The sequence below is a fragment of the Carassius gibelio genome, chromosome A24 (assembly GCF_023724105.1).
Source record: "Carassius gibelio isolate Cgi1373 ecotype wild population from Czech Republic chromosome A24, carGib1.2-hapl.c, whole genome shotgun sequence".
Classification (NCBI taxonomy): Eukaryota; Metazoa; Chordata; class Actinopteri; order Cypriniformes; family Cyprinidae; genus Carassius; species Carassius gibelio.
The window spans coordinates 22,166,897-22,189,797 of NC_068394.1; the positions used below are offsets into that span (position 1 = coordinate 22,166,897).

At 33.3% G+C, this 22,901-nt stretch overlaps 1 protein-coding gene across 2 annotated transcripts in view; it reads right to left on the minus strand.

Moving 5' to 3' along the window:
* LOC127946058 (arf-GAP with SH3 domain, ANK repeat and PH domain-containing protein 1) overlaps positions 1 to 22,901 on the minus strand; it is an 87,729-nt gene that overhangs the window by 14,794 nt on the left and 50,034 nt on the right. For both annotated transcript variants that reach the window (XM_052542348.1, XM_052542346.1), the window contains exons 2-3: positions 11,770 to 11,842; positions 10,340 to 10,485 (exon numbers count right to left, since the gene is read on the minus strand). In XM_052542348.1, coding sequence (XP_052398308.1) covers positions 10,340 to 10,485; positions 11,770 to 11,842 — 219 coding nt within the window. The remainder of the gene's footprint in view (positions 1 to 10,339; positions 10,486 to 11,769; positions 11,843 to 22,901) is intronic.

A 22,901-nucleotide genomic window follows, 5' to 3' on the forward strand; every position in this document is an offset into this window, starting at 1 on the left:
TGTTTAGCTTTTCATGTCCGCGGGAGGGTTTTGTTGTGAAAAGCTGGCAACCCTGCTCCCTTCTCAGAAAAGTGTGGAGCTTCAACAACTCATGCTCGCGGGAATACCTGCGTTACGGTGACCGTGCTACTGACCTCACTCATTGCTTCCAAACCCCAAATTTTTAACTACCACATTCCTTTTCACGATCATTCTGGTAGCACATGAAGGCAGCATTCGTGAAGCACAGCATTAGTCCTCAGCCGTATATATAAAGACTCTTGTGTTCGTTGGTGCAACACAATCAATGACACTATTAATGGCTATTTGGCACTGACATTGTATCTCCAGCAACTACAGCAAGAGAACAGTAATGGCGGCCTGCAGCTTCTCACTCAGGGCTGTGTATATAATAACAAGACAGAGTGTCACAAATGGGCGGGACTTTCACCGACTATAACATCATAATCTGGAACTGCTTGTGTAGAGAGACTGTTTATGATTTGAATTATAAAACGAGTGAGTGGATTTTTACCATTATAGGCTGGTTGTTGCACACACTGTGGCCACACAGCTGTGTTTAAACACCTTATAAAAGTGATATTTGCAATCTGTGGCACCTTTAAGTTATAACACGTAAATACATAGGCCTAGTCACCAGTGGTGACCTCAGCAAAAACCTCACTCACAATTTAATATTATTAATATTGCAAATTTGACTGTTACAGTCACCGTTTGGAGCCCTGAATTGTACAATAATATGGCGACTGGTCCATATATCATTCAGCCATGCAAAAATGCATGACATTTACTTAACAATTATATGATTATCTTGGATGATGCTTGCTAAATAAAATTAAATAAAACATTTTAAAAAATCTGCCACAGTGTCATTTTTTTTTTAAATGGCACCGAAACAATGAATGAATGGAACACAATCAAAAAATCTGTATGAAAAAAAAAAAAAAAAAAAAAAAACAAGCAGGCACTCAAACTCAAAGTTACTATAAAAGCCTTGTATCAAGTAAAGTAAAGACCATGAGTCAAGACTATAATACTTGGAGAAGGTGAATTTCTAAAGTCACCTGATATAGTACTTGTATTCGATGCCTTTTGAGTAGAGTTGTTCCGATTCCGATACTAGTATCAGAAATGTCATTGATACCACAACAAGTTCTGGCATCAGTATCGGCGAGTACATGAACCCATATACTGATCCGATACCATTTTCTTAAACAAGACCTAGTTATGACCGCAAGCTTTGCCTAACCGCTGCATGTTCTTCTTCGCTGCTCAGAATGCATTGCAAACACAGTAAGTTGTGCCGTGTTGCCACCACTGATCTATATATATATGACTGGATCGCTCATCACGTTCTAAACTGCCAACAGAGAGTGAAGCCACCGGAAGTGTCTGATCTGCCATTTTACTAATCCCTACCAGCAGAGTCGACCATTGAGTTACATTCAAACCGCTGTCCTAAAATAACTCGATTTGAAGCAAATCAGTCAAACAGGACTTGTTTTTATGTTATGTGTAATAAATGAATGTTTACTTCAGATGTTATCTGCAGTGTTTATGGTCTTTTGGGGGAGGATAAGCGATATATTTAAATCGTTTAGGTGTCTGCTGCGCACTGATGAGACAGGTAATATAATGATCCAACACAAAATATACCTTATTTCTTTATGAATATAAATATTCAGGAATTATTAAACGAATGTATTAGTATCAGAAATGGATTTTAATATATTACAATGAATAATACAATTATGTTGTTAATATTGCTCTATAATGAAATTAAAAACTTAACTTACAATCTGGGAAATAAATCTTTATGTCTTTAAATCCGTACTGTATATAGTCAGTTAATTTCTCTGAATAAATTCAGATTTCAGAATGAGCACTTTGTCGTTTGTTTTATATGTTGAGGTCATGTCCGTCTAATGTTTATCATGTTTATGATGCTCACTACTGTAATGAACTTAGCTTTTTAATAAGTAGAGGAAATTCCCAACATTTAAAAAATAACCGTTTACATGCCTAGGGTGTTTGCATTGTAATAATGTACAGAGATACTTCATAATTATAAACGCTGACTTGTCAGGTGATGTTTTCTCATTAAAATCATACAAATTCCTATTAATTCAATGGAACGTTTTCACACACTAGGGATTACCAATATGGCGGCGCGGCGGCTTCACTTTAATGACGTCATGAGCAATACAGTTCTATATTATAGATCAGAGGTTGCCACAAGCAACCCCTGTTTAGATCAGCGAAGAAGAAATGAAAACGCATAAGCAGTATGTCTGCTGTTTAGCAGTATTTCAGACTGGACCAACCAGACAGTAAAACGGTGACTAGGGATGCCATAAGTACTGGCACTTCACTACCAAGTCGGTGCTGAAAATGTACAAATGTGGTGATACAAGCATCTCTGTAGTAACGGTAGTAAGTTACCGACTCCCGAGTATATTCAGTACCCGCAGCTGCGTTCAGTTGCTTCCGTGTTAGTCTAAGCGCAGGGCTCCAGACTGTAGCCGAATATAGTGTCTGTGAATATTAAACTGTAAAATACTATTTAAATATTACTCCTGCAAAATCTACATCTCTGTGGGTGACGGGCGCAGATGCGCGGGAGCTCGCTGTTTTGTAGTCTCTGCCGTGTGTCACTATATGAAGACACGGACGCATAAACCATCACTTCATGAGAATTTACCATTTCATTTGAGAAAAATGTCATATCATAAACACAGACACTCAAAGATCTTTATGGCAACCCATCAAAATAAATGTTCGGTTTAACGTGAGTAAATTGACAATATATTAAGCTACTGTTGAGGCCTACAGTAGATTAAGCTACTGTATGTCTCTATGTACTAATAATAATATGTCTCTATTAATATTAATAATTATGCTTAGACGGTTGCTTGTTTTTTGCTTGTTTTGTTGTAAAGAGATTATCTGATTAATATATCATTTTTTTATATTCCTAGACTTATTTGTTGCAGTTTTTTTATACAGTTATATTGTAAAACTAAAATACCTTTTTTGTTTGCGGTGTTAGATTTTTGGCTGCATTTCAAGTTCTTTTTCGCTTAAGAAAATAAATAATAGTACTGTCAAATTCATGCTAGATTATAAAAATATATACAGATACACACCCAGGTATCGGATCAGTGTTCGGTATCGGCCGATACCTTGAGCCCAGGTATTGGAATCGGTATCAGGAAAAGAAAAAGGAACTTCTCTACTTTTGAGTCACCAGTAAAGATAATTATCTTACTGCCTTAAAATGCTGAACAATATACATTTTAATCCTGACTTAGTCATAAATCAATATTTTTAAAATGGTGTTTGTTTTCTTCATATAGGACAAATAATGCAGATGGCAAATTAATACCAATGCTGAAAGATACTCCTCCACACTGAAAGGCTTCAACAAATTGCAACCACAATGAAATTATTTTTTTTTTATTTCATACAAATGTAAAGTTTTTATAAATAAGGATTGTTGTGATGGGGAGATAAACCATAACGTAGTATTTCTATCTACTTCCTCTATTCTTCACTTTTCTTTAGTGTCTCTAAATGGAAGCTCTTGTTTCAGAGTGATAAATACCTCAGCTAAGTGCCAAAACAGACTAAAAGCAGTGCTGCTAGACAACAAAGTGCCTCTTTTGAGAAAGAGATGTGACAGCAGAAATCCGAAAGAAATTATTCTGCAGCTTAACCCTGTTTTATGCTGCTAAGTTATTGATGACTGAACTCGTTTTTCAAGCCTTAGTTGCAGGAGGAAAACAATTAGCCACACAGCATAATGCCAATAGTTGCGTGACTTAGCAGACACAGTGTGAATGCTGATAGCCCGCTATGTGAAAAACAAGGATGCATGTAATCTGTCTAAATCAGACCATCAGCGTTCCAGAGAGGTTGCGGTCCTCAGGGGGGCATTGTTGAAATTGAGAGGACATACTGATTGAACAGGATCCAGAGGAAATTAATCAGGGAAATGTTAATTCTGTTGTAAGACTGAAAATACGCTAGCACAGTGGAGGAAAACCATGTATACATACAGAGCACAAATACCAGTTATGACGACACGCATGTGCTCCTAATTTGAAAATTTTAAGAGCACATTAAAAACTTCAGGGCCACAATGAAAATGATCAAGACATTTACAAAAAATACATTTATATTTCACACACACACACACACACACACACACACACTATCTAAAAATATTTTATATTATTGAATTATATTATTTCCACAAACAAATAAATTGTATAACAAAAAAAATAAAAAAAACAACAAAAAAACACTGTGCACTCAGTTATCTTGCTGTAAGTCTGTGCACACATTTATTTTACATACAGTTCACATGATTATGACTATAACATACAATATACTACAGACCAACTGAATATAGCTCCGCTAAAGTTTGTGAGGTTTGTGTTATCAGATATTCATAGACTTGCATAAATGATATATGTATTTTATTAGACAGAACTGTTAAACAAAGACTTTAATCTAATGAAGTCTGAGACATTAATTGGCCAAACAGAAAAACCTATCAGCTGATATACCGGCCTTGGCTTTGTCAACCACTAGATTTTATTGTAGTAACTACAGTATAAGATGCAACAAGAATATTTTGTGAAAACTGTATCATCATATATTGGCTATAAAGTAAAGAAAGAATTAAGGAGGAAAGGATAGAATGTAAGGAAGGATACCATGGTATGCAATACATGATTATTGTAATCATTAAGAAGAATATCACCGTAACATGAGATCACATTCTGATATTATCAGTGTACCATGGAACTCTAACAAGATTTATAAAGTATGATAAGATGTTTTCATTATGTTTGTTGATTAAATTAATTGACCAGAGTTTACCAGAATATTAATTAATTTCTTCAATTTCAAACATCATGTTTTTATTTTCCTGGTTCCATGTTTTTAAACCCCCAGGAAGGCCATAAAGCTTCTCTCTTGTTGACAACATCTGGTTAACAGTCAGCTGAAAGCACTTTAAACATTTTAATTAAGAAAAAACACTGATAAAAAGTGAAATAAAAATTAAAATAATACATAGTCCCACTTTTTTCAGCACATGTTGAGCAGCTGTGCAGTGCTGGAACAATGAGCTTCCGCTCACACAGATCTGACTTCCCTTCCGTAGCGCTTTTGCCAGCATTCACACAGTGATTTAGGAATGTGTGTGTTTGCATGCATATGAGGGGTGAAAAGGAGATGCACTGTAGCTACTGCAACGCCTACACTCAAAACTGATGGCTCTGTCTCAACGTTTCAGCCAGGAAGAGAGCAGGATAGATTACAAAAGCCCCTCTTACTCACACATTAACCAGACACACAATTTTCACACATTTCACACATCTCTGTCCTCTGAACGCATCCGCCTCCAACACCAACGCAGAGAACTCTACAATCTGTGTAGAAGCACACACATTTTAAGTTCTTTAACACCTTTCAGAGGCTGATTCACTCTAAAGAGAGTTTATATGCTGTATATCCCACTGCATGAAAAGAGAAATTTGGGAAATTTCAGTGAAACTTAAGGTGTACGACCCAGATTTCTGGATACAGGACATTTCTGATTGCACACACTAGACGTGTTCATGTTCAGAGATTTCCAGCAGCCTACACCAGCCATCATAAAAACTAAACCATGGTTTTATAATATAAAAAATTGTTTGACTGCTAACGGCATTTTCACTACAAACTTGATACCATGAAAAACTATGGTTAGTGTACCATGGTTAATTTATTAATATATATATTTTTTTATTATTATTTTTATTTTTTTACAATTTGGTTAATATCATAATTAAGGGAGTAAATACCGTCATGTTTTTTCGTGATGTTTATCAGTTAAAAATGAATCATCCAGTTATTTTAAATTAAAGGCGCAATATGTAATTTTTCTGCTTTAAGAATAGCAGAAATCACTATATCTATGTTATATATATTTTATAGTTGTGTACTTACATTATCCCGACAGTTTCCACGAACTTTCAAATCCGGAGAAAATTATAGTTTAATTAGAAAACACGGCACGTTTCTTTATTTCCGTTTCGTCACCCGTCTATGGCGTCATATAAACTTTGACCCCTCTAGTTTATCTAACTTCCTGCGGAACCACCAAATACAAAGGTGAACAGAAGCAAAGATGAGACAAAGAAGAAAAAGTAGTAGCTAGCCTTGATCGAGACTATTATATTTTATATTTATATTGTTTATATTCGTATTTATACCTCAATCAATAATTTAGTTATGGATCATGATTATGCTTTGCCTGCACGTTCTGTGAAGTGCAAACGTACGGGTGAAATAAATGACCCAATAAGGTTTTGGGACAAGATAAGAAACAAGACACGGGTAAATATTAGAGTTGCATTTCCAAGATAGAGTTTCGTGACAAGCAGAAAATACAGAGAGATGCCGAACTCAATTGCATTCTGATAAACAGGTATGCATCCATTCAGCTAACTGTATCTATCCGTATATTTTGTGAATCGATGATGTCTTGTGTAAAACGCAGACGGACTAGCTCTCATGTATAGTATAATGTAAATCTACATTTGTTCTATATCTAGCTGGATAAAGTAGCTTCAAATGCAGTTCACTATCTTGTTCGATTTCATAGTATAAACGTAATTATAATTATCAACGAAAGGCGACCGTGTTTTTTTAACAAATATTACTACTAGCTAGATGGAATATTGATTTGATAGGGGTCTCATAATTCATAAATCTCTCCGTTCGAAAAGACGTGACTGTCAAAATACTAAGTTAGAATGAGTGAGGAATGATAGTGTTCCAATGAACAACAACTCCCATCAAAGTACGTCATCAAAGTACATCTTATGTTATTATTTTGATTTAGAGACCCCTGGTGGCCAAAAATTCCATACTGTACGTTTAATCTGAACTGAACAAATCTAAAAATCTCTTTTGATCAGAATCGCAAAATTTGAGTGAGATTAATAAAATAAAACCCACACTATTCGCAGTAGTGCTGCATCTTGGGGTTTGTTGTAGTTTGGTAATAGATGTAATGAACAGTAATATATCACGCAAAATATCACGACATTCCAGGCCTCGCATTCAAATTCATAAAATCATTTAAATTACTTTTTTTTTTTTTTCAGGACATAACATTGAAATCCATTCAGTGTTGTATTATTTCTCTCAAACTGTATTTCTATTAAATAAGCTGTTAACCAAAGCTTAATATTAAGTGTTGTAATGGATGTATTTGAGTGGGTTCATGTTGTAAAATTAGTCTAGATATCTTGATTAACTGCTAACTTAGTTAGCAACTGCTACGTAACTTTAGATTTTTAAAAGTTATCTTTATTACTATTAATGTTATTATGCTATTAATATTAATGTTAGTTTAGCTATTGTGCTTTAGTTGATGCCATATTCCCCATTGACAAATCTGCAGACACATTCTGGTGATCTGATTTCAGAGTCTACAAACAGTGCAGCTGACTTCTTATTCACCGGAGACAGCATTGGAGGAGAAATGGTGTGTCTTAATTTGTTAATATATCATAATATTCAAAGCGCAGCACAAATTACAATTTTGTTCATGTCAGTGTTCAAAGTTTTAATTTTTAGAAATCTACAATGTATTTTGTTTTATTATGATGTGATTTAATGTATATGTTTTAATGTGTATATATATATATATATATATATATATATATATATATATATATATATATAAAAAATTAGAATGTTTTAATGTCAGATAGCAAATGTTGCCATTCTTCTGGAAAACTGCTGGTCTTTAAAGAACTGTCATCAATCAGGTACTTGAACACCATTTTTGAATACCATTCTATTACTAAAGTTATCTTTTATTCAGTTACCAAATCACTTTGACTAGCTTTGTTTACGTTTTTTTTTTTTTTTTAAAGAAGTTTATTTTAACAAAGTTTAGGAGAAACATTTTCAGATAATCCAACCAATTGCATCAGAAGAAGTCTATTTATCACCGCTTTTCTCACCTCCATTCCCAGACGACAGCAGGCCAAATATGCTTACTCTGTCAATATATATATATATATATATATATATATATATATATATATATATATATATATATATATATATATATATATATATATATATATATATACATATGTGACCTTATAATCCAGCTAACAAAATAACCGCCTGTTTTTTTTTGTTTTGTTTTTCATAACATTTGTATTATCATATTTTGTTTCATCATTCTAACTTGTGCTTAAACAATGAAAACTGTACAGTGTATCTATAGAAAGTGTGTTTTATTATATAAACCGATATTATCTTTAAACAAAACAAGAAAAATTTACTTATCCTGTTCAAAATGTACACCCCCATCTCTTAATGCATTGTGTTTCCTTCTGGAGCATCAGTGACCAATGTTTTCACCTTTTATAATAGTTGTGTATGAGTCCTTCATTTTTCCTCACAGTAAAAAGTTAGATCTCAAAAACATTAGTCATTGTCAGACATGGGCCGAATATGCAGAAGATGCAGGAAAACAAAAACATTTGCAGGACTTGGAGGATTTTTCTGAAGAACAGCAGGCAGTTGAACTGCTCTGGACTATTCTATTGGACAATAGAATAAATTAAATGTTTGCAGTCTTGCATTTGATGAAAAATAAAAATTGAGTTTAGTTGATGCCTTGTTGTGTTTGTTAGCTTTGTTGACAGTTTTTATAAGTGCATATGACATTTTTGTATAGAAGGCCTGTAGCATTTAAATCATTAAGTGTACAGTAATTTATAGGCGTTTACTGACACATGAGTTTCCATTTACTGTACGGAGATTTAACTGCCTGGATTTTGCGGAGACTATTGTCATGCATGGGGATGTACGTGGATTTACCGTTGAGTGAGTAAACATTTCCGTCCATGTCTTTAGTTTAGTTAGTGAGCGGACTGGAAAACTGCCGCACACTAAACAGTCCGTTTCTGATACTGTCCAGAAATCAGAAACGCCAGAACACATAGACAGAAACTGCTGGAAAGTACCATTTACAGGATTATACGCTGACGTGAACAGTCCGTAAATCACCTTTTCATGCAGTTTTCTTAAATCTGTCCTTACACTGGGCTTCAACACAAACAGAAACAATCTATGTTTTGACTAGGGATATGCCAGTATCAAATTTTCCTGTTTCGATTAATTGCTCATGCTTTTATCACGGTAAACAACGGTATTATTACGGTATTGAAAAAAGTGCTCATAATACAGTATAACAGGTTAAAAAACGTTTTTTTTCTTATTACAAAATTACTGAACATTTAAATACAATAAAGCAATACAGAAAAATATGTAAAGTTAAAAGTTTTGCATAGATTAAAGTGCAAAATAACTATAAAGACCCATAGATATCACTTTACAATAAGATCTCATTAGTTAACCATTAACATTCACAATGAGCAATAGCTACATTTGCTGCAGAAGTTATTCATCTTAGTTAAAAAAATTAAGTTTTAGTTCATGTTAGCTCATTAAATAACACAGTTGCAACTTTAGATTTTAACAGTGTGTTATTAAATATTGAATACCTAAGATGAATGAATATTCAGAAGAATATTTCATTGGCAGTTTATGTTAACTAATGAATTAGCTAATGTTAAAAATGAAGCTGTAATGTAAAATGTAAATTGATGATAAAAAAAAAAAAAAATCAAAACACTTTCAAACAATATCTATGGTATGTTGTAGTCCAGATTAAAATAACCTATTAAGTCTTAATACTTAGGTATTTTGCACTGTGATGAACATCATAGCAAATACACAAATCTGATTAGCTATTTACAATTATTTAAATATGCTTTAGAAATTAGGTCAGCTGGTTTATTTGTGGGGTTTCATGGGTAAGGACTGCATTTTCTGCAGTTTAGCGCCATCTGCTGTCAGAGAGTGAATGTGCTTTCATTCAGAGCGTCTCTCAGTGTTCCCCCACGTGCTTCTCATCAGAGTGCATGTGTCTTTCAAGCAGCATACAGTGGTGTTGTGCATTTTGTTGATGGGAATAGAATTCTTAAAATTTATTCCAAATTTTGAATAATTTGTAATATATAATTATTCATGGTATTTAGAAGATCCCACGATAACAATATTGTGCATATTAATTGCCGTGATATATCACATTACCGAATACCAGCACAAGTCTAGTTTTGACAGTTCAACTCATGATTTTACAGGAAGTTGTACAGATCTCTTTCTATCATAGAAAACAGACACTTTTAAAATCCATTCAGTCTTGGGTGTCCAGTCGTTCTGGCTTGAACATATGTTCACATGGAGGACTCACCATGTTCTTGAGGAGGGCGGAGAGCTCTTTAGTCAGAGTGGAGAATTTAACGAAGGCCGTGCCCAGATCTGGATAATCCCGACTAATGAAGTTACCACCAAACTTATCCAAAGCCTGGGCGTACGTCTCCTCATTTTGAATATGATCTGATGAAAAATTAACACAATTCAAACAGATGAATGTCATGCATTTGAAGAGTATACATCCTTGTTCAAGACTCAATGGTAGTGTGTTGTCTAGTTCCTGGAAGACTACATGAAATAAATAACTCGCTACGAAAATTTCCCTGGTATTCATGTACATCATTCATCAGTGAAAATAATTTTGTACTCAAGAAATGTTTGCTTTTATCAAATTGCAAACTCAAACTTTCTGCTATATAACCATGATCAAGCTTTTTTTTTTTTTTTTCACACAATGGGGGTCATACTATTAATTTTTTTTTGATTAATCAGAAGAATAATCCATTTATGTATTCATAAATCCAATTGTGCTATACAAATCTAAATGAATAAATTTGAATATACACTACCATTAACACGATTGTGGTCAGGAGGATTTTTGCTTTTGCTTTGTTTTACAATAAAGTATCATATGCTCACCAAGGCAGCATTTATTTGAATAAATGAGAATAAATTAAAATAACTGTTTTCTATTATAACATATTTTAAAATGTAATTTATTCCTGTGATGAACAGCTAAATTTTCAACAGCCATTACCCCAGTCTTCAGCATCACATGATCCTTCAGAATCATACTGCTATGTTGATTTGATGCTCAAGAATCATATTTTATTATCAGTGTTAAAAAAAAAAAGTTGTGCTGCTTGATATTTTTGCGGAAACTGGTAATTTTATGTAGGATTCATTGATGAATAAAAATTTAATAGTAACAGCATTAATTAAAAAATAAAATAATAATAATAATAATAATAATAATAATAATAATAATAATAAACCTAACTAAAAAAACTAACACTGTAAGAACAGATATACACACATAGGGGGAATTATTTTATTTTTTTTTACAATCAATAACTGTGCGTATTTAGCCAATTAAGAGGAAAATAAATTCCAACATACAGTTTCATATGTTTCCATATAATAAAAATGGATCCTGCTTAATTTCATGGAAAAAACACACACACACACCTGAGCACAGAATGCATCTATACAGTGTGCAAAATTGAATAGGTACTGTAGGTTGGTGTTTGTGGGGGCAAATGAAGCTGGTGTGGCATCAGCCAGAAACATGTTAATGCTAACTGTAATCTAGCCATTTGTTTTAACATTAACACTAAACATACAGCACACCACCTTACACATGACACTGCCTGAAAAATATAAGTGATTGGGAATTTAGTAAGTGTGTTTAATTGTTTTACAGCCCTAACAAAACCAGCATTTGTGTGTGTGTGGTTTTGTACATACCCTGGCCAGAGTTATAAATGGCTTTCACTGACTTCTTGACCTTCTGCAATGAGGTTCTGTCTTGATCCAAAGCCTGTAGACACACAGATCAGAGATGAAACACTGAAGATGTACAATCACGATATGTGGCATAACAGGAACATTTGATACTAGAAACTATGTAGGCAAATAGATAAAGCCACATATAAACCACTAACAAATTATGTTCATACTGTACAATGCACAAAATAAGGCTATACTGAATCCTTATCAATTACCAATTTTTTCAAACACTTAAAATTTTCGACACTAGTGTAAAGCTAGTTTTATGCACATTTCATAATGCTATGCTATCACTCAGCACTGCCACAAGGGGCACCACATCAGGCATTAAATGTTGTCAAACACATCTACAGCCAGCTATCTCAAAAACAACACATACTGTTTAATAGAACTGGCATTTGAAAGTAATCCTTTGAGCTGCAGTAACTGCATGAAGACATGGTCTAACAAGAGGGCAAAGTGAAGTGAGTGAGTGAAGTGACATACAACCAAGTATGAACCATACTCAGAATTCATGCTCTGCATTTAACCCATCCAAAGTGTGCACACACACAGCATTGAACACACACACACACGGAGCAGTGGGCAGCATCCCTTTATGCTACGGCGCCCAGGGAGCAGTTGGGGATTCGGTGCTTTGCTTAAGGACACCTCAGTCATTGTATTGCCGGCCCGGGACTCGAACCCACAACCCTAACCTCTCTAACCATTAGGCCATGACTTCCCCAATACACTGGCCAAGCATTTTCATTTGTGCATTTATTACTTTTTTTTCCCTTTATTTGCTCCTCAACACACAGTGAACACAAATGAAACCAGAAAATTATGCAAAATCACTAACTAATCAGGAGAAAAGTTGTGTTGCACTAATTAGGACACAAGGCATTAATGGTTACATATCTGAATTTAGGTTTTATGCAACCTTTATGCAGCATTCTCTCTCTCTCTCTCTCTCTCTCTCTCTCTCACACACACACATGCATGCACACACACACAAAAAGCCAGACACACAGTCATCCTCTACACAAGAATAAATGGTGAGTTTCCAGCACAGATGATTCATGATATTAGAAGCTGTTATCAGTCAGTGAACAGTGTGCCATGGGAGGATTGCATTTCTTGTGTTGTTCCTTCTTTAAACTGCAATTAAAGGAACATTTAACCCCTCACTCTCATCTGAAAGCTCTCAAAGTCTGTTCGTCATCATCAACATGCTACATATGCTACACATGTAGTTTAATCCACTTAACAAAAGTTAAGACTTGGTATCGATCCAGGATTACATATGCTTGCATATGAATTCATATTCTCTCATCTAATTTAGGGAATCTTCTAAATATGTTACAATACAAAAATTATGAAATTCAACAGAGCCTAATAGCTATTAAACTATGCACTTCAATAGCTATTTCAGTATTTGTTACAAAAAATGTATATTTAAAATCTGTCGAATCAACCAAATTTCAAACACAAAAGAAAATTATAAATGAGTGCATATCAAAGTGCATATCAAATACACTGTCACTCACGTTTTTGAAGATAGACTTAAAGGTGCATGATACAAGCCTAAATTTTTATAATTCATGACTGAAAACATTTCGTAACATGATTTTGATGTGCCATTTACATGGTAATGCAATGTCTGATTTTAAAATGGGTTTTAAAGGATGAATTTTTAGATTTCATGTTTTCAAGTGATATATAACTTCTGATGATTTCTAAAATGTGACAGAGAAAAAGTCAACGAGGAAGTCTTTTTTTTTTTTAAACAAAGGTCAAAACTCCTTTTGTAATGTAGATTTCTGAGGGTGCACTTTTCCTACATAATTTTTAACAAAAAATATTGGTAAAATATATATTTGGGAGTCTTAGACCTTCCCAACGATATATAGTTTGTCAAGATTAGTTTAGATTTGATTGTAATATAGTATAGTCAACGTAGGCGTTCCGTATTCGGGACAGGGTAACAGTTAACAGGTTAAACATGTGCAATGCTAAAAACAGACTTTTGAATTCATGTTTAAAAGAGACATCTGGTTTACTGCAGTACTTATGATATACCATATCCATCATCTATTCTGTCTATACTGTATATATAAGCATTCAGGTTTTTTTTTTTTTTGTGTGTGTGTGTGTGTTTGTGTGTGTGTTTTTAGTAGTCCTATGTAGTATATTTCTAGTAAATATTTGAAAAAAATTGTTTTGATTATTGTTAACTACACATTATTTTTTTTAAACATTTCAGCTGACATTCCATCCAGCTTACGTGTTCATACTTCATAAAAAGCATTTTTCTGCCTTTTGCTTAAAAAATTAATGTTTTAAACTCACAGTGATTCCTTTTGGCACTGCTGTCATGTAGAATAAAAGTATATTTAATTATTAAATAAAAATTCAATCCATTGTATGAAAACCATTACAAAAACAATTATTCCCTGAATAAATGTGACCATGGACCACAAAACTATTCTTATGTCGCTGGGGTATTTTCTAAGCAATAGCCAAAAATAATTAGGATATTAAGTAAAGATCATTTTCCATGAAGTTATTTTGTAAATTTCCTACTGTAAATATATCATAACTTAATTTTTGTTTAGTAATATGCATTGTTATTTTTCTTACAGTAGTAGTTGTCCTAGTTGCCAGTATTTTATTGTAAATTCAGCTGTGCCATCAAAGGAATAAATTGCATTACAATATATATATTAAAATGGAAATCATATTAAACTTAACATTATTTTACAATAGTATCATTTTTCCTGTATTTTTTATCAAATATATGCAGCCTTGGCGAGCATAAGCAAGAACTTAAAAAAAAAAAACAAAAAAAACAAAAAAAACATAACCCAAACTTTTAAATGGTAGTGTATAATACAAAACATTTGTATTTTAAATTAATTTTATTAAAATAATTTGTTGTAGACTCAATAACAGATGACAGATTTAGTTAATTTAAATGTAATAAATTATTAAAACATTGATATCTGGTTCATTCTTTTGAAAGACAGTCAAAAATTTAAAACAAAAACTATACTTTATTAATATATCACACAAAGCATAATGATAATGATAACCTAGTTTGACTGAGTGAGGACACGTAATTTATTCAACAACAGCTTGATTAAAGCTAAAATCCAATTCATCCAATTATGATCCTGAACGGAAATTGGGCTATTAAATTAGTGACAGATGTTTGTTTATTGAGCGTAAAGTACAGTATACCCATCTCACAGTGGCTGCAATTAAAACAATGCTGATGTCAAGCCTCTGTAGCTGAGAGACCAAAAACACAACGCACAACTGCACTGTGCAGGCCTGATCTTCACCTTTCAGTGAAACAAGGCCTGCTATTTTTATTCTTTTCCAGTGGTGCATTAGTGTTTCCCTAGCAACACGGTAGTAGATGACAGGAAGAGATGCTTTGGTGTGTGTGCACTTTTGTGAATCAGTTTATGGTTAACTTTAAAGTGAATTAATCTGCACAAACTTCAAAATACAAGAGAATAGGTTGTACATTTCGCAGAGTTATTTATTAGTGTTTTCAAAGTGATGGCAAAGGTAATCTATATGTAGGAATAGGCATAAACAATTAAACATGTAGTATCAACCAACACACATATATCCAAATTAAAGATGTAGATTGCCAAATTCAATATCAAGCATCCTTTTCCGCAGTAAATTGATAGATTGATAAATGTTACGGTGTTTTTTTGTTTGTTTTTTCTTTACATAGCGTTGTACTTTCCCCAAATGCTGTGTTTAAATACTGATCAAATCATACAAGTGTTGCAATTTAATGATTTATTACAATTTTAATAACTGGGCTCTATGCTATTCAATGTATTTATTTATTTATTTTTAAATTTAGTTTTCTCTGTTTTTATTTTTCTAGATTCTGTGTTTTAAAATTGAATATCCTATATTCTGGAAGTCCAAAGTTTGCTTCAAAGCCAGCCTTACTCCACCCAAAGCAAGTGTACCCATACATATTTAACATATTTGCTGACAATGGAAGCAAACCTCCTCTTGACCGAAAAATAAAGGAATATGACAAAGAAATAAAACATTTTTGTATTTAGCTTCTAAAGTGTACTCGGGATACTAATAGCCATTTCAAAAGAAAACATGAAAAACTCTTAAAAGCCCAAGCTACTGCCAAAGCTGTGTGCATTATGGATGTACACAGCATAGTTTGGATTTTATTGAGGAATCACTTGCATTCCAACCTGAGGTCTGATGCAGCTGTGTACAATCTTTCAAGAAAGCCACATTCTGTCCAATGCAACACACAAAATGATCAGCATTCAATATCAAGCATCACTCCTTAAACTGTTCATCTCTTTTAATCCATTTATTTTTCTGTTGTTTACCAAACTCTTTAATCTGTCACCCACAGTGGAGTAGCAACAGTGACTGACACAGAGACTAGGTGCATCACAGTTGTCAGTATAACATGCCTATAGCCAAACATTATCCAGGACCAGAACTTCCGTTTTATAATAGTACTTTTGGATACATTAGAGAAAAATAAGACAAGAGAGAGAACCTGTATAACCCAGATGGGCATGCTGGTACTACAAGACACCTACCACATCCTCTCCAAGAATATCTTTTCAAACTTATTTTACATGCAGGTTTTCTTTACACAAGATATTAACTGATGTACTGAAGTTGTGTTGTCATGATGCTTTTATCAGTTAAATTAAACACAAAATGTGTCCATATCTGTTCAAAAGATGAAACAAACTCTAATTAGCAACCTGTAACTTCAGAATAAGTTCATTATAATGATATTTCCAAATCCTGAGTGGTTAGCCTGCGATCCCAGCTAAACCACTAAAATGTAGAGTGCAAAATATAACCTTACTAAATACTAATCTTAGCCATTGTGACCTACTTTTCCTCAAAAATGTGTGCACACAAATACACAAAAATACACACACACACACACACACACACACACAAAAGGAGATTGGTTAAGCAAAATTTCAGTATTTGCTACTAATACCAGTTAAAAACCACAGTTCTCAGTACCAAATCTGGTACCAAAGCAAAACACTAAAAGATGCTAATTATTATTAGTTAATTATTATTATTTTTTTACTATTCTTTCATTTAATCCAAACTGTGTACATGTTTAATTTAAAATGGTTTCTGAAAACCTTCTAGAGTTATTCAGCCAAGAATAACTACTAAGTTAAAAGAAAAAAAAAAACATGCATATTCCAGATTCACAATTAATTCAAAATGGTTCAATCATTCAATCCTTTGGTGTGTAAAAACAATCCTCTGGTGTGTAATCCTGTTTACCCTAATAAAAGTTATAGGAGCATTAAATAGTTAATAAAAAATAAAAAAACTTTATTCTAATACTCATTATATTAGTGTTAAAGTATGCTTATGCAAACGATTAACTACTCTCATATGTTCATTTCAATCCGACATTCATATTAAAGTAATCAATAATATTCATAACAGAAGCGTCTTTCCCACAGACTTGCACTCAGGCAAGATGAAATGAAAATGACATCCATAATTTTCTGAAGACAGTCGGTTTCCTTCAGAAATACAGTAAAAAAAAAAATATATATATATATATAAAAAAAAAAAGCGACCCGGTTTTGAGATTGACACGTGCATTGCTCATGTTTATTCAACAAAGTCATGTTGCTGTTGGATTCTGATTAGAAGTCAAAGGTTTTTTCATTACCCCTAATTAAGAAATATATTTCATTTATATTAAGAAATAAGAAATAGCATTCTGGATTAGAGAACATTTAATAATGTGAAAAGGCATTAGAAAAGCTGGAAAAGCTGCTGCACATTGAAATAGATACTTAATGATATTTATTGAATGTCCAATATTTGTAACATATTTGTAAATTAATGTAACGCTAGCCTACACCCATTCTACGCTTGCCGCTTTACCTGACTGAGTTATGTTTTAATATTACATTTAAAAGTCATGCAACGTTAGCCTACACCAATTTTACACTTGAAGCTTTACCTGTTATGTTTTAATGTTTTTTTTTTTTTTTTTTTTTTTTTTTGCATGTGGGATAACATGAAAATTAATATTAGTTCAATAAATTACCTTTCTGCCAGTTTTCACCTCTAATACCACTGATTTAGAATTAAAGTTACATATTCCGTAGTATGCAGAAGTCTTTTTTTCGCAGAGCTGTTGCCTATATCTATATAGATATATAGATATAGATATAGATATAGACATAGATAGATAGATATAGATATAGATATATTAGTGGTGGGCATAGATTATTTTTTTAATCTAGATTAATCTCACTGTGATCTTGAAAGTAATCTAGATTAAAATGGCTCATTCGAATTCTGCCGACGGCATTCAGAATATGTGTGTTACCCAAATAAAATTGACAAACAGTAAGTCTTTGAGAAGGGGTTTATCAAGCTAGATGGTGCATTAGAAATGTACATCTCCTGTTTCCAAAATGCATCACAGTGCTGCAAACTAATTCCACATTGCACAAGGTGCAAACAACCTTAGGCCTGTTTCACACCAATGTTTATGTTTTTTTTCAAGTTTGTAGGTGTCAAGGTACAGAAACCAAATAATTAAATGTAAAATAGCACTGGATAGTCTTCAATGTAAAAATGAAATATACAATCAAACGTACATTTATTCAGAAATTATATTGGGTGTCTGAATAATTTTTGGTTTGACTGTTAAAACTACAAAGAAATTCAGTCAAGAGCAGTGAGTGATTTTAATTTAAATTTTCTTGGATTAACATTACAGCAGCCAGTAGATAAATTAGGCGCGGTCTCTTTAAGAGACGATGAACACATCCAATATAATACACATCCCATTTTTTCCTTAACTGTTTTTTCGAGCATAATTTCCAAGGTGTATATTTTGACATATTTTGTATGTATTTGTCGGCACAAGAGCAAAAATAAGCAGATTCGATGTTCAAGTGTTTTGAGACGCCTTTCTCTGCATGAGCCCTGAACACCAGAACACCACGAGTACTGAATTGGGCTCTTTCAAATCTTTTTGTTTGTTCAAACTGGGATTTGTATTTGTTCGTTCAGGTGCAGGATGGACTTCGAGGAGAACTTCGCAGAAGAGAGCTCGGTTCAGTGTCGCTGTCCGTGATACGCGTCTCTCTCTCTCTCCGCACCGAACACAGCGCGAGTGACCAGTTACTCTGTTCAGCTTTTCCGCGTCTTGTTTTTGGATGCTTTAAATGTTTAAATCGACAAGCGGTAAGGCTTAAAAACATGTGAAAAAGATCAGCTTTCATGACGATGCGCAGCAGTGGCCTGTCAACTGTCCTGAGCATCTTTTTAGGCTGGCCTCAGCCAGTCGGTTATATAAAATATCAAGGTGAAAGTCATCATAGCTTGATTAGTATAGACCCAGCTCCCAACCCAACTTTGAGAATAGATTAACGGCGATATTTTTTTTTTTTTTTATCGCTCGATAAGAGTATCGCGTTAACGCAGCACGTTAACGCCGATAACGGCCCACCACTAATATATATATATATATATATATATATACACAGACCAAAAGTTTGGAAACATTACGTTTTTTTAATTTTTTGAAAAGTTTCTTCTGCTCATCAAGCCTGCATTTATTTGATCAAAAATACAGAATTTTTTTTTTATATTTTTTTATATTGTGATATATTATTTAGGGATGCACGATATTGGATTTTGGCCGATATTCGATATGCCGGTATTTTCTAAATAATTTTGGCCGATGCCGATACCGATATCGATATATATACAAATATATACTGATATATTTACAAATATATACTGATATATTTAAACTTTAATTTTACTGAAGAGAAATCCATGTATCTCTTCTGTACTGATTCTACCATAAATTTATTATTTTACAAATGTAGACAGACATTCACATCTGAAAAACAGGTCAATTATTTCACTTGGAGAATATCGGTTTGGCTCATCGGCAGAAATATTCATATCGGCCGATACCGATAATGGTCATTTTAAGCTTTTATCGGCCGATACCGATGTTGTGCCGATATTATCGTGCATCCCTAATATTATTACAATTTAAAATAATTATTTTTTAAATTTATTATACTTTAAATTATCATTTATTTCTGTGATGCAAAGATGAATTGTTAGGATCATCATCACATGATCCTTTAGAAATCATTCTAATATGATGATTCATTATCAAACTTGGAAGCAGTTCTGCTGCTTAATATTTTTTTCAGAACATGCAATACTTTTTTATGATACTTTGATGAATAAAAAGTAAAAAAAAAAATAAAAAAAAGAAGCTATGTTTTTAAAATATAAATATTTTGTTATAACAATATACACTACTGGTCAGTAATTTGGGGTCAGTAATTTTTTTTTTCTTTTTTTTTTATAAAATCAATACTTTTATTTAGCAAGGATGTGTTAAATTGATAAAAAGTGATAGTAAAGAAAATATATTATTAGAATATATATTATTAGAATTTTTTTTGAATAAATGCAGTTCTTTTTAACCTTTTACTCATCAAATATATTAGACAGCAGAACTGTTTCCAACACTCATGATTTCTAAATGATCATGTGATAGACTGGATGTTACATGTGACACTGAAGGCTGGAGTAATGATGCTGAAAATTCAGCTTTGCATCACAGGAATAAATTATTATTTTTTAAAGTATATTCAAATAGAAAACTATTATTTTCACAATATTACTGTTTTTTTCTGTATTATTTAACAAATAAATGCAGGCTTGATGAGCAGAAGAAACTTCTTTCAAAAACATAAAAAATAGTCATGTTTCCAAACTTTTGGTCTGTAAAGTATATATATATATATATATAAAATAAAGGCTAATAATGAGGCTAGTTTCTGTGTTCATCCCCATGAATAAATAACTGATCAAATTGAGTATCTTATTGCTTGATTTTAGTGTTCTGGGTTTTTTACTGATTTACTTTTTACGTTCAAATACATTTTTTTTTTTCAATTATTCTTTATAATTTTCCACAAAATAAAACATTTTTTTTTTCAATAAATCGTGATGTGAGCTTAATGGGAACAATTTTGATTGAAATGCTTTTATCATTTAAAATAAAATGTAAAATATTGTGTTAGAGATGAATATTTTATGTTAACAACTTCTTGTACTGAAACCGATAACTTGTGCACTAAAAATGTCTCAATGTAGATTTTGGTGAGCTTTACAGGTACGTTTACCCAAACAATTGAAAAATAAAAATAGGATATTATGTCATATTTGTGATATATCAGATTTACGATTAAAAACATTTATATCAATATACAGCTCCATTAGCATCTGTGCTTAGAAAACTACAACAGCAAGCCCGCAGAGTCTCTAGGGGCAAAATGAATGATCCTCTATGGAGGCTTACTAAATTAGACTGTGCTGTGTTCACTTAAAAAGGAAGTTGGCGCTTCTGGATTCTGTGGCGAAGCCTCAAGGGAAATGACAACAACCACCACTAGCGTCTCCACCCAGATGCTAAATTCAGCACAAGGCTGACAAAGACATGCCTCGGGCTAACAGCATCCTCCTCCTCCAACTACTCCATACTGAGAGCCACACTGATGTTAACCGACACTGTTTATGCCCCAAGCATTGCCAACCCTGAACATGATTTAACTGCATCATCCAACCAAACATAATGCTAACAAGCTATCTAGTAACACTAGACAGACAGAGAGGGAAAAACAATACTGTTAAATAATTTATTGACTGTGATTTCTTTTTTATATTAATCAATAGTGGACTTTTTTATACAATATTAGTAACATGTAGAATAGATATGGAATGGCAAACTCCCTGCTTGAAAATCCAGGCCATGTGGTCACGTGGGTTAACGGGGCTCCCATCAGGCCAGGTGATTATACATATTTATATATATATTTTTGTATCTGATTTTATATGGTTCCAGTTTACTATCAAATAGCCTACAGCACAATGGCTACATTTACATGCAACCAAATTATCCATTTGTAATCATATTGACGGCTCAATCGGACTGAAAAGCCTTCATGAAAACCATCTAAATTGATCCAATTGAGCTCAATTGTAATGTAATTTAAATCGGATTGAATGGGTTGGATTTATTCCTTTTCTAATACAATTGAGAGTGCATGTAAATGCTTGATCTGATTGAACCCCGAAACTGAAAGGCATGTGACCAGCAAAACGAGCTGTTCTACCTTTTGAATAAAGTGTTAATGCAAGCCTTTCATTATAAAGCTCTCCTTTCACTCAGCAACCATGAAGTGGAGCAAAACAACCTCCCACCAGTCCATGTTTTGGATTATCATCCACAGGCAACCTGTGTTCACTCTTGGTAGCTAAATGATGTCTAATATTAGACAATGGTTAATATATTCTCCGATTTTAGTTGCCAGTGTGTGAGTTGGAGGCTAAGTATAAGTTTCATTCTCCGTCAAGCGATCTGTGCTACTTTTCAGTTCATCTGAATCATAGACTGTATAAAAACATGGATGTAGTGTCCGTGACGTCACCCATAGGTTTCTGAAAAGCGTTTTTGAAGCCAAAAGTGGGCAGAGGCGGCCATCACCATCTTGATAGCATAATCGAAAATGGGCAAAAAGACGGGAGCTGGTTGCTGAAACCACGCCCACCTAGCTCGACGGCAGTGACAGCAACAGCAGCAACATGGGGAGTCTATGGGATTGATTCCCTTCTGCAGCCAGTCGATGAATTAAAGTTTAAGTCACTTCCGTATGGGCTTAATGAGAGCGGGAGGTTGCCGCTAGGGTTGGGTATCGATTGGGTTTTATTCGATACCGGTGCCATTTCGATACTTCTAAAACAGTATTGGGGCCTAAATGGTGTCTGAACTGATACTTCTATAAAAATAAATTTAATTTAAAAAAGCCTAAAAAGGATAACATTAGAGACATTAACATTAAAATCCATAGCATTCACACGCTCCTTGGATGCTCTCATTTCCCAAGCTTCCCCTTACTAATAAGGCTAATAAATGTATTTCATGATCTGGGTCATTATTTAATACAAAACCACACTTAATGTTTCCACTGTATCTCTGTCAATCACTCTGATATTTA